The sequence below is a fragment of the Macrobrachium rosenbergii genome, chromosome 21 (assembly GCF_040412425.1).
Source record: "Macrobrachium rosenbergii isolate ZJJX-2024 chromosome 21, ASM4041242v1, whole genome shotgun sequence".
Taxonomy (NCBI): domain Eukaryota; kingdom Metazoa; phylum Arthropoda; class Malacostraca; order Decapoda; family Palaemonidae; genus Macrobrachium; species Macrobrachium rosenbergii.
The window spans coordinates 44,692,065-44,704,453 of NC_089761.1; the positions used below are offsets into that span (position 1 = coordinate 44,692,065).

Genomic DNA, 12,389 nt, shown 5'->3' on the forward strand with positions numbered 1-12,389 from the left:
ACTCGTGGTTGGCTTAAACCGAGTCTGCTTTGCACCAGCAAGAGACTTTGCCCTAAGGCAAGATGCTGCTGGGGATAAGAAGACTGATGTAGCCATCTGGTCTTTGCCTGGCAGAGATAAAACCAGCATACGCATAAGCATCCTCTATTAGCAAGTCAGGAGACATGAAACGTTTAATAGAAAACGGGAACTGTCCGTTAAGAAGATACTCATGAACTGTTCTGGGAAAGTGAAACCACACCCATAAAGAGAAGAGAGGAGTGCGTGAGAAATTAAACAATTAAACAATAATTTCTATGACCTAGAAAATTCACTCGTCAACAGAATGAAGGAGAGGATAAACATACACCAAAATGCGGAGGAAAGCGATTGAAGGTAATGGCCGAAAACTCTAAAGGAAGGTTTACAGGTTGCTCCTGGAGCAAGAACCCGGGCTGGCATAAGGCCAGCTTAATCTCAGATAACAACGAAGGAGAGTTAATTGAAAGAACTATTCCCAAGTTTATCGTCCACTGTTGCAGTAGGATTATAACTGAAAAAACGCACAACATTAAGGATAAACTCGCCCTCATGTTCAAAGGAAGTCCACATCTGGAACCTGGTGGAAACTGAAATAGTCTTTTATATGATATAACTTATGACCAATATAAGAGATAATTGGTGTGCGGATTAATTGAACGGAAGGATGGATAAAATTTTCAAACTGAGGTTAATCAGATAATAATAACCAGGTATCAATTAAAAACATCATAATTGTAAGATGAGGCACAGTAAGATAGCAAAAAACTGGTAGAGGAAAAACTACTTCTCATAATCATGCATACAATACAAAGAAAACACTGAGGCCAAAGCTATTATAAAAACACGAAAAAGACAGTAATACCTTCTAGTGATACTGAAATGATAGGTAAATAGTGTCGTTCAATTACCTTAGCTGGAAAACACAAATCGCATCAACACCAAAATTATTTTCTTTTTTACCAAACAAAAAGGCAGTTGAAAGAAAAAATAAAAAAACACTCTCAGAGAGAGAGAGAGAGAGAGAGAGAGAGAGAGAGAGAGAGAGAGAGATCACGACCACGGCCACAAGCAGACTAGAGCGAGACAGTGAGCCGTTGCAAAGAAATACCCCTTCTAAATTTCTGTTGCGCGTTTTTAATGATGAAACTGGGTAAGATGAAGGTAAAACGTGCACGGGCTTACAAGTATGTGTGATTAGTAATGTGAATTATGAATGATTTTGAGAATCATTATCAGTTCAGAAGGCCTACTGTACGGTTTGCCAGACCGCTTTTCGGGGTCACTGTTGAATCACAATAACTCCTTCGTGAATATCATTATTCCGCTCCTTTTCTGAGTGAAACTTTTGTGTCAAATTAACCCTTATTATCCTTGTTCGGTTTTGGAGTTGCTTCTCATGACCTCCATGTGTGCCATTAGTAGTTACTATCTACATTTTTCCATTTATGTCAAGTTTCCTCGAATAACTTTTTCCTCTGCCATAACTGTTTTTGAATAGATATATTTTATATTTCCTTTGTATGTCAATAAAATTTCACATCACCTTATTTTCGAAGGACAGCTTGCTGATGCCATAAATACAGGTATCTTGTATTCAAAAGACAAGTTTTCCATTATCTTTTTTGCATCTTAGATTCAGTGATTTGGACATGAAACTACATTTGTTTGTGCTTTAGGTGGTACATTTCTTAAAGGGATCTTTTTTTTTTTTTTGAGGTTTATACAAGTCTTTATCGCTGTGTGCGTTAGAGCGTATGTTTTATATTCAGTTCTAAATTGAATGAGTAGCTGATGAAGCTCAATTAGGATGGACCCTGTCTTTTCCGGTGGTGGTTTATTAATTATTAATTTGTCTGACCAGTTAATCAAACAAAGTAATCTCTCCATTAAATAATTTGATAGACCATTATTGAGGTCGATAGGCCTACTGTAGGTCTAACCTTGTGATTACTGTTAGCAAGCAATTTCATTGTGCCTATATTTTATATTTCCTTGTGAAGGCTACATTTTGTTGGTGATGATTCCTCTTTTCACTAAATTCAATATTTGGTCTCCATATTTATCTTTGGTAATTTGTATTGATCTGGCAATTTTTACAGTATTAGTATGAAGCTTTCATTTTAAGTTTTCTTTATGACTTTCTTTAATATACATTTCCATCTTTATATTATGCACATAACCTTTCTAACTAATTGTGACAAATACTATATTAAGAATCTGTAGGCAAACATTAAACATGGAATTTCATGTTAGTCTTATGATGAAATTCACTACGAAGCAAGCGTACACAATAATCATCGTATATCATAATCATGATCTTCCTTCTGTTTAGTTACTTACTGTCCAAAGATGAAAACAAGAAAAAAACAGAATATATATATGCAATAATGAAAAATCTTTGGCAGAAGTGTCAGACTGAATGTGAATCTTTAGCAGTTATATAAATGAAACGTCTATGGTATCGCAGCAAAATGAGCGGGGATACAGAAGCATACTTCAGATACTCTTGTATCTTTTCATCTGAGATGTATGGTTGTAACGCGTACGTGCTGTTTTTATGGGCCGCTTTTATCTTCGTGATAAATGACGTTTCCGCCGACGGCGCTTTTGGAAAGACGACAGCAGCTGTATGACGTCACCGCAAAGGCACGGCTGAGAAGAGCATCGCGAGGCGCAGCAGTACGGCATAGCGGCTTCCTTCGCTCGGAGTGTGTGTAAGGTGAAAAGTATCATGAGAATAACCTTCGAGTCGTCCTCCTCCTCCACCACAGGCGTGAAATCGAAGCTTGGTGCCGCCGCGATGAATATGTCCCTGGAAGACGTCATTAAGGCGAACAAGGTCAAGAGCCCCCCACAGCAGCAGCAAGGGAATAACAATAATAAGAAAGCTTTCAATACCAATGCGAGACGAGGCCAAGGCGGGAACAACACAAACAACATGAAACAACAACAGCAGCAGCAGCAGCAACCCCAGAGACAATACCCCCGACAGAAGAATAAACCATTCCAGCAGGTAAAGATGCTTTCGAGCCCGCCAGAGAGCTTGGCGCTTGTTATGTAGCTTTAGCGAGTTCATTGACTTCGTATAAAATCTACGGGACGGTTTCCATGGAAGTTTCTGTCGTAGGCCATGACGTAGTTGTACCCTAGGCTTAAGTCGGTTGTAGCGTCATTGGCTCGCCGTTCCTCGTCGTGGGCCAAGAGCCAGGGCCGTTTCCCTGGTTCAGGGGGGTTATTAACTTGAAGTTCAGCATTTTGAAGTATTTGAGGGGGCGTTGTGTCAGGGATTTAAACAAAGTCATTGGTTGCATAGAATCCCAATCAAGTAGAATACGTGGTGGCAGGTGGAATGATGTGAATGCACTTGACAAGGATACCCTAGGCTTACCCTCAGAAATATACAGGGCAAAATTTTATTTTGGCAAAACTGCAGGAGTGAATGCAGAGTAGAGGGGGTGGGCGGAGGTTTAAGGGCTATCTTAGGCCAAGTAGGCATTTCAGAGGATATGTAATCTATCCAGACTTCCCTTAGGTAGATCTAAGCTGGAATTCAGCGGCATCTTTGGTAGATCTAAGCTGGCATTCCACGGCGAGCCCTCCCATCCCCCTCCACAGCTTATACGTCAAAATTGTAACCAGTAAATACCCTTAGATCTGCCCTGTCGTCATGTAGTCTTCAAAGGTCAATTACAGATTAGTTACAGCTGGCTGACAAAATATTACTCTAAATTCTTGTAAAGCAAGTAAAATAACATAGGAAAACGTCAGTTGCCATAGTCTACCTCACCGCGGAATTACGGCTTAGAATTACCTTGCTTTTACCTAACCTAATGTTGGACTCTGTGTCCCAAGTAATTCATGACCCCTACTCTGCATTCTACCCAAACTGCAGAGTACTACTGCTCTTCTCTAGTTTGGGAACAACCTGTGCACATATAAAAAGGTCTTCACTTAGTATCAGTCCCTTGGGGATGACCTTAACCCTTTGTGAGCGAGCATCATCAGATGACTGCTTTAGGGTAAATTCCAGGTATTGTCCTCTAATGATCAACATTTCGTGCCTCACAGTTTGAATGAATTTTGTGGGAAAAGTGTTCAGACAACTTCCATAGGCCATAAATGACTCACTGCAACTCTTACAGCAAACTGTAATAGCTAGTCGGTACAGGAGAGAAAGAGAGAGATCAGTTTTCCTGAGATGTCGAAGGGGAATGTTTTCCAAAGTTCACATCCAATGATGTCTCGTAAATATTTTGAAATGAATATACTCAGAATTTGTCACTGATTTTAGTTCTTTTATGTTATGATAATGTGTGAGCTGTAATTACAGTTTTACGGAATAAAAAAAAAAATATATATATATATCACTTGGTAAACTTAGCATATTTTTCTCTAGTGTCTTGGTAAAGTTGCCCCACACAAGGCTGGGAATATTTACTTTTAGTTTCCCATGGAATGCACTGAAATTTTTTTAGAATTTTTTTCGTATAGCATTTGCATATGCATATCTTCCTTTTACCATTAATATGTTTTATTTTAAATTGGCCATCTTTAAATTTAGCCCAGTCTAGGTGTTGGCTTAATATATATCTTAGCCAGGACTGTGAGGGTTAAAGGCAGTTAATATCATAAACATAAAAAATACAAGACAGTAAATAGGCCTATCCCATTCTGCGATTCGTGGGAATCAGGCTGAGGCAGTAGTCTGCAGCTTTACCTTAATACTAGAGCTATTCACATGAATGTCAAATTTAAGCACCAGTCCCACTGGTATGAATATTTAAACATAGCCTAAAAAATTGGGTGATTCCTTGGAAGAACTCAACTTGGAGATACAGGCAGTCCATGGGTTTCGACGGGTCCTGCTTACGACATTCCGAGGTTACAATGCTTTTCAAATATATTCATCAGAAATTATTTCCTGGTTTACGACGCATGTTCCAGGGTTACGACTCTTACATTGCCGATCCGACGGAAGAAATATGGTTCCAAAATGGCAGTATAATAAAAATTTGGAGTTTTTTTTTATGAAAAGCTCAATGAAAATCCAGCTTACATCGTTTTCAGTGCACCCAAAGTATTAAAAGTAATGTTTTCTTTGGATATTTGGCGATTTTCGATAATTTTTTGGCTTACGACGTGGCGTAGGAAAGGAATCCTTCGTAAACTGGGGACTGCCTGTTCTGCATATGAATGGCATTTTTTGACTGAATATAAAAAATGCATCCTGATGCAGTAAGGGTGAGATGCCTTGAGAAATTTACCGTCTTTCTGTTTGTTTTTATGTTAGGCCCTGAGAGGCTGATAACAAATATGGCATCCTGCAGAGCTTTTCAGCATAAAAACATAAAAGACAGAAGATTATTTTGGTAAATTTTTCCATTTATCTCACCTAGCTGCATCCTTATTGTTCAGTTAAAAAATTTCATTAATAAACAGTATCTCTGTGCAGACTCTCCTTTGAAATACCCAAAAAGTATCTGTGTAGTGGTAATTTTGCAAGATTTTAATATGCTCTTTGTAGTAAGCATCATGTCATTGGATCATGCTCTACATGCCTGTCCTAGTGAAGGATATGAGAAATGGTAGGCGTTTTTGTAGCCTATGATTCAGAAATTTCAAAGATTTTATTATAAACAGTAATGGCCCTCTTTTGGGGTATGAAAGTACATTCTAGAAGGATAGAGATTTCAAAATTTATATGAAATACTTCTAGATTACAAACATAGGCAACATACTTAGGGTCAAATGCCTTGCACTGTTTACCAAAAAATAAATCGAGGATTAATAGTGATTATGTGCTTACATGATATACAACTTAGTCACAAGAGAAGATTGTAACTTTTATTTAATGGTCCAAATGGACTAGAGATACCAAAATTGCATATTTCTTTCCGGCTAGACAACTTAATGTCCCACAGGGTGTCAGGTAAACAAAAGAATACTGTTGAAGGAAGCATTCTTATGTTATCTTTGACCGTATGATATCTTCTGCTGTATATGCTATAGGAAAATGTTGCCTACTGTAATCAAGAGCATGTTCAGATTGAACCCCAGCATGTTGCCTTGTACAGATACATTTTTTATAAGACATCCTGCAAAGAATCAATGAGAAAATGGTTTCACCAGTACAAGATGGAGTCAGCATGATAATTGTCAAAAAATCCTGTGTATTTAGCTTAAATGGAGATTATTTTGAAGAAATGCACTTAGCCGATAGACATTATGATTAATTTTCTCCAGTGTTTGTTTTGCTTAATTCATGCAAAATAATCTTACTGTCAAATTACACTTTATATTATTGAGGTGCTTCCAAATGTAACTACATGGTATATTTTTAGTTGAAAGGATTATGTCCCTATGTTTTAATGTCTACTATGAACATTTATGACATTCATTTCAGTAGTAAATTAGTAGCTTTAGGGATCCTGGCCCCGCTCCTCCCCTTTATCTTACAAATACTTTATTAGGAACCACACTAGGAAAGTAGGTTTATTGGATAGGGGAAAACACAGGGTGAAATACATATATGTATTTAACCTGTCCTACTCTAGGGCTCTTAGTCCATACTTGACTTGTTTTTTTTTTTTTTTTTTTTTGGGCGCTGGGCTTTCTAGCACTGCCCATTTAACATAACCTTGGGCACTGTTAATTTAAGTAAATTGGGTAGCAACTTAATTTAGGGCCTCTGGGTTCTTACCTGGCTTTGAGGAGGAGGGTGGCTTTGCCCCTAAACCCCCACCTAACCTAACCTAGAGCATTTTAAAGTAAGTGATAGGGTTGCAACCTAACCTAACCTAGTGCAAAGGGTCCCCCCCCCATAACAGGCCAAGGTCACCATGCCCTTATTTACGTTGTATGTAATGTTATTTTAAAATACCCAGTAAACCTTACCATAATCATAATCAACTTGTAGAAGTGGGCTATCGCTTGGATCATAGAATACGTGCTTGTATTTCACTTTTATATTTTCCCCTGCTCAAAAAACTCCACTTTCCCACTGTGGCCCCACACTATTTTAGGCCATAAGGGGTTCCAGTATCTTCAGACAACATCTCACTTCAGCAGCGAGTCTCCTTGATAAAATTTGATGGGTTGTATTCCATTAAGAGCAAGTCACATTTTTTAAAGTAATCTGTATTTTTCCATAGGTGTACAAACCAGAGGTTTTCATTACAATCAACCTCGACTACCCCATTTGGCTTTTAATGCCATAGGAAATAGTTGATGGCAGGCAAAGTGGGTTCCCCTTACTCTCCCGTTAACTTCCTCATTACCGTCTTGGTTACTAATTCCACTCGTACTGAGGGACACTCTTACAAAAGGGTCTGGTTTGTTTACCTAGATAAGATACAAATTACTTTGGAAAATTTGGAATTATCTTGGGTATACAAACCAGAGCCTTTTTCATAATTCCATTTCAACCACCCCATGTAGTCACTGATAATGAAGGAAAAAGTACTGTCATACAGCACGCCATTTGTCTACCACTAATTAACCACCTTGTTACCAAGCTTTGATGTCCATATCCAGCTCATGCTGAGGAATACTCCTGCATAACAGACTCCTGCTTGTATACGGGAAAAATACAAGTTATTTGTAATTTATATTTTGTTGGAAACAAATATTTTTGAGGTGAAACTTACCCTCAATCATTAACTTTATCTGCGATTACTTGGCGTAGGTTTGACGTGTTAAGATTGAAACAATCATTAATGAGCAAACGCTCCCAATAGTTACCCCCCCACCCTTTAGGGGGTGGGGTAAGACAGTGAGTGTTTTGGTTGATCACTTGTCTCTTGTCGGAGAACACTGCCAGACATGTAGATGAGTGCTCTAAAATTTTTTTGTTTTCCGGGTTAATGATTGGATTGTATGGTTTTGGTTTGTAATTGCCAATAGGGATTCTTCTTCTCTATCTTCCATATCAAAATCTGTTAGATTTTGTAAGGTAGGTTATAAGACCAGATTGAGTAATTGACCTGCGAATTGAGTAATTGACATACATATGCACAAACTTGCATTGATCATGAAGAGGTGATTTACGATTCTGACAACCTTCATGATCTTTGCAAGGATCTGTCTTTGGGAGAATTAAAGAGAATAAATTGCTGAATTAGAAGAGAAAGATAGACTTAGTAGAGAGTGAAAGAACAGCCTTGAATCTAGGTGTATTAGAATTAACACATAGTCAAGAAATTTGAGATAAGAGTGTAGTTTCTTCTTTAGAGATATAAATCCCTCTACACCCAAATTTCAGCTCAGGGTTGTAGGCTAGATTTAATGCAATTAGGTTGATTCAGTTAAATCTGGAATTGAATTTTGTGTAACTATTTTAAATCATTTGCTGCGTATGTGTCCAGTGCATTGTCAGGGACAGTGTCCCCTTGTTCCTTTGGCCAATCTGCGGCCGCAACCTATTCCTGTCACATCGGCTCCACCTGCCAACAGCCCTGCTATTCCCAGGTGTTTCCAGATGAGGACTAACATCCCAAGATGTTCAAGGGATTGTGCCCTCCGTCTCCAGCCTTTGCTTTCAGTCCTCCATGGACAGAGTTAGATCATGGTCGCATAGGACAGTTATTACTGTATAGGTCTGGATCTTGTGTTTGACCATGTTGTCCCACAGTTATTCTAGTGATTCGTCCAAGCCAGTAACCGATCGTGATCCGTTGTAAGTGCTGCCATGCGTGCAAGTCGTCATGCCTGCTAGCAGACAAGCTTCATGCCTGCAGCCCTGAGTCTGTAGTTAGGCTATCAGAGTCCGCGTTCGTGCTGGTTCTCCCGTTTTATCACCAGATGGTCCAAGTTTTTTCTGACTAGGCCGGTTATGTCAATGCCCATTCTTTTTTGGTTTTTTATGGACTTTTTGAAGCTTTGGCTAAGTGTGCCAGATATTCGTTTTTGCCCTTTAGTCCATGCATTTCCACAAACAGTGAAAATCCATATAGGTGTCTAGGAGTCCAAACAAGTCCGAAAGGCCAGCGGCGAGTCCGCTAGAGTCCGCACGTTTGTCTGCGAGTCTGCAGGTGCCTCATGGCCTGCAGCGAGTCCACTGAGTCCAAGTGGTGAGCGGAGAGTCTGAACGGTTGTCTGCAAATCTGCACTTTTGTCTGCGACTCCTCACGGGCGTTAGGAGTCCAAAGCTTTAGTGAATCCATGCAAGGTGTCTGTGAGTCCTATTAGTGAGAGAGCTTTTGACTTGCATTCTTTGTCAAATGGATTAGGGGAACTTAAGCTCTTGATATTGTGAGCCCATTTATTTCTAGGGCTACTTTTGTCCATGCTCTTCCTCACAGCATTCTCCTTTGCCTCCTTTTCAGGAAGAGGAATATTTAATTTAGTCTATTCCCTCAGTTTGAAGGAATTAGTTTAGCTGTGCTTAGATTTCAGAGTCCTTCCTTCAAGTTATCTGTTTCGACCAAAGATTCTCCTTTTTGAAAGTCCTTTCTCGTCTCCCTTGCCGTCTGCTAGGAAGACTATGGTATTCGATCAGGGGATTTTTTCCCTCTCTTCTCCTGATCCAGCTGTTAGGATCCATGTTTTTCCAGCCAAGAGAGAGAGACAATTGTGTCTGCTATTGGGAGCGTTCGCTTGTTAATGTTTGTTTCAATTTTAAAACTTGTTGAACCTGCACCAAGTAGCCACAGATAAAGCAAATGATGGATGGTAAGTACATAAAAATTGATTTTATCATTAAAATAATTATTTTAAAGCAGAATGCATATTCCTTGTACTGTATATACAAACCTGAAATTTTTCATCATTTTCCCTTCTTAAACCAACCCAACATAGTTCCTGATACCAAAGGAAAAAGTGAGGTTCTGCAATAGAGGAGCAGGTGGTACCCCACTACTCACCCACCTGTTACTTATTAGTAACATGCAAACAGTGTTCATTAGATACATTTAGACTGTAGCCTTTATGAGATCACTCTGTTTTTTTAAGAATCTTGCTTTCCACAAGTTTGAGGGACCAATGTGACTAAGTTTTTGCTTTAGCAGGGCTATGGAGGGAACCAGAGACCACCTCTTATGGGACCAAAGCCACCTCTTATGGGCATGAGACCTATGTTTCTTTCGAAAAGCTCTGGCAAATTAACTATAAGTAACCTGGATCCAGGAGTTACAGAAGCCGATATGTATGTAAGTATTGCAATGATTTACGTATTGCTTATGATGTTGAATTATTTTAAATTTTTTGGTGTGAAATTTTCACAAATGAGACATATTGAATAGCTTTTAATTATGAAAGTAAATGTCAGCAGCCTTCAATGACATGCCTTTTGTTCATTAAGAAAGCCATTACTTTGTACTGTTTAGCACAATTTTATAGTAGTTTTGGAAATCTTTCAGACGTTATTTGTTGAATTTGGTGAAATCAAAGAAGCTGCCATTCACTTTGACCGCAATGGAAAGTCTTTAGGATCTGCACATATAATCTTCGAACAGTATGGTGATGCAGTCAGAGGAATGCAACGTTACAACGGTATAACCCTTGATGGACGTCCTATGGCCATGCACATTGAAAAATTACCAGGTGAATGCTTTTGTAATTGTTCATTCATATGTTGAGGAAGTTTGACACTGCTTATTTTGTGTATTCAAGAAAAATTACCTGAAGTAGAGTCAGATATTTTTTTATTAGGAAGTACTGTTTTGAAGATGTGGCTATAGGCGATTGATTGCCTAGATGCATTACACCATAAGTACTGTACACAAGTTTACAGTAGTTGGAAGAGAATGATATTGGGAAAAAGTCACTGCCATTCCTTTAATATGTCATTAGTTTCTTTCTCTTAAAAACATATAGGTAAAAGGATATAACACTGACAGATCAAAATATTCTAGAAAATACAAGTACAGTAGTTCAGAGAATTTAAGTATTTATAATTGTTATAACTATGTATATGAATTTTGAAAGTTAACAGGGTTATTAACTTTCTGATCCCTGTAGGGAGGTAGAGCCAGTTCTTTACAGCTCACAGCACCCCTTCTGTCCTTAGCAGCAACTCTTGTTCCTTTTACTGTACAGGCAGTCCCTGCTTACCGGTGGCATCAGTTAATGGTGTTTTGATGTTACGGCACTTGGCTAGCAACGTTGTTAACTGGATTTTCGGTGTTCTCTCTGGTTAAAGGTGCCGTTAAGTGGGGATTTCAGCTCTGGTCTCCAGTTAACAGCGACGTTAATTGGGGGTTTTGGTGCTGATCTCCAGTTAACAGCGCTGATATCCTGTTAACAGTGCCATTAGGTGGGATTTTGGCATTATTATCTCCGATTTTCAGTTAGCAGCGCTCGGCCAGGGTTGGAACCCCAGCCGTCAAACAGGGACTGCTTGGACATCCGTTTACAATCTCTTTCTTCCATCTTACTTTCCACCCTCTCCTAACAATTATTTCATAGTGCAACCGGCAATGTTTTCCTCTTGTTGCACCTTTCAAACCTACCTACTCTCAATTTCCTTCCCAGCACTGAATGACGTCATAGGTCCCAGTGCTGTGCCTTTGGCCTAAACTCTATATTCCATTCCATTCATTGCTGAATAACCTCATAGGTCTTAGTGCTTGGCCTTTGGCATGAATTTCATATTCCATTCCATTAACTTGCTTATAAGCTGATAAAATTTATTGAGTATATGCAAAATGAGGCAGGAATTACAATATAGTAATTAAGTGGCAAGAACTATGCAGATGGATGTTAACCCTTAAACGAGCCTCTATTTACAAAAAAAACGTCTCCCATATGCGGCGGCGTTAGGGAGTTAAGCGCCTGAGCGGAAAAAATTTTTTTAAATCACAGCACGCTTAGTTTTTAAGATTAAGAGTTCATTTTTGGCTCCTTTTTTTTGTCATTGCCTGAAGTTGAGTATGCAACCATCAGAAATGAAAAAAAAATATCATCATATATAAATATTGAAATATATGACAGCGCAAAAAAACATTTTCATATATAATTTTATACAAATCGCGCTCTGAGCAAAACGGTTAAAGCTAACGGGTTATTTTTTTTCTTTGTATTGTACACTAAATTGCGATGATTTTGGTATACAGTGATCCCTCGTCTATCGCGGATAATGGGGGCCAGAACCCCCCGCGATAAGTGAAATTCCGTGAAGTAGCATTGGCCCCTCCCTAGGGAGGCATATACTGTATATACATGGTATATATTTAAAGGCTTTACTGTATAGCCTTTCCCACACTGTTATAAACACTTCCTATGCACTTAAACACTGTATTACTATTTTGATCTATCACAGTAATATGCATAAAAAAAAGATCGTCCCATATTTGTAATGTTTACGTTCTGAGAATCAGCTGACTGAAGCTGCTCACTACTAACGAAAGAATTAGGAAAATAATTTTTAGTTG

The 12,389-nt window shown here is 38.7% G+C and overlaps 1 protein-coding gene across 4 annotated transcripts in view; it reads left to right on the top strand.

The window, feature by feature from the left end:
• Window positions 1–2,666: 2,666 nt before the first annotated feature.
• The window catches only part of LOC136850105 (uncharacterized protein DDB_G0283357-like), a 45,848-nt gene continuing 36,125 nt past the window's right edge, over window positions 2,667–12,389 (top strand). The window contains exons 1-3 of one of the 4 annotated variants that reach the window (XM_067123650.1): window positions 2,667–3,034; window positions 10,026–10,166; window positions 10,377–10,560. In XM_067123650.1, the coding sequence (XP_066979751.1) occupies window positions 2,753–3,034; window positions 10,026–10,166; window positions 10,377–10,560 (607 nt within the window). In that variant the 5' untranslated portion in view covers window positions 2,667–2,752. Of the gene's footprint in view, window positions 3,035–10,022; window positions 10,167–10,376; window positions 10,561–12,389 lie in introns of all 4 variants that reach the window. The other 3 variants (XM_067123649.1, XM_067123652.1, XM_067123653.1) reach the window with 3 other exon arrangements.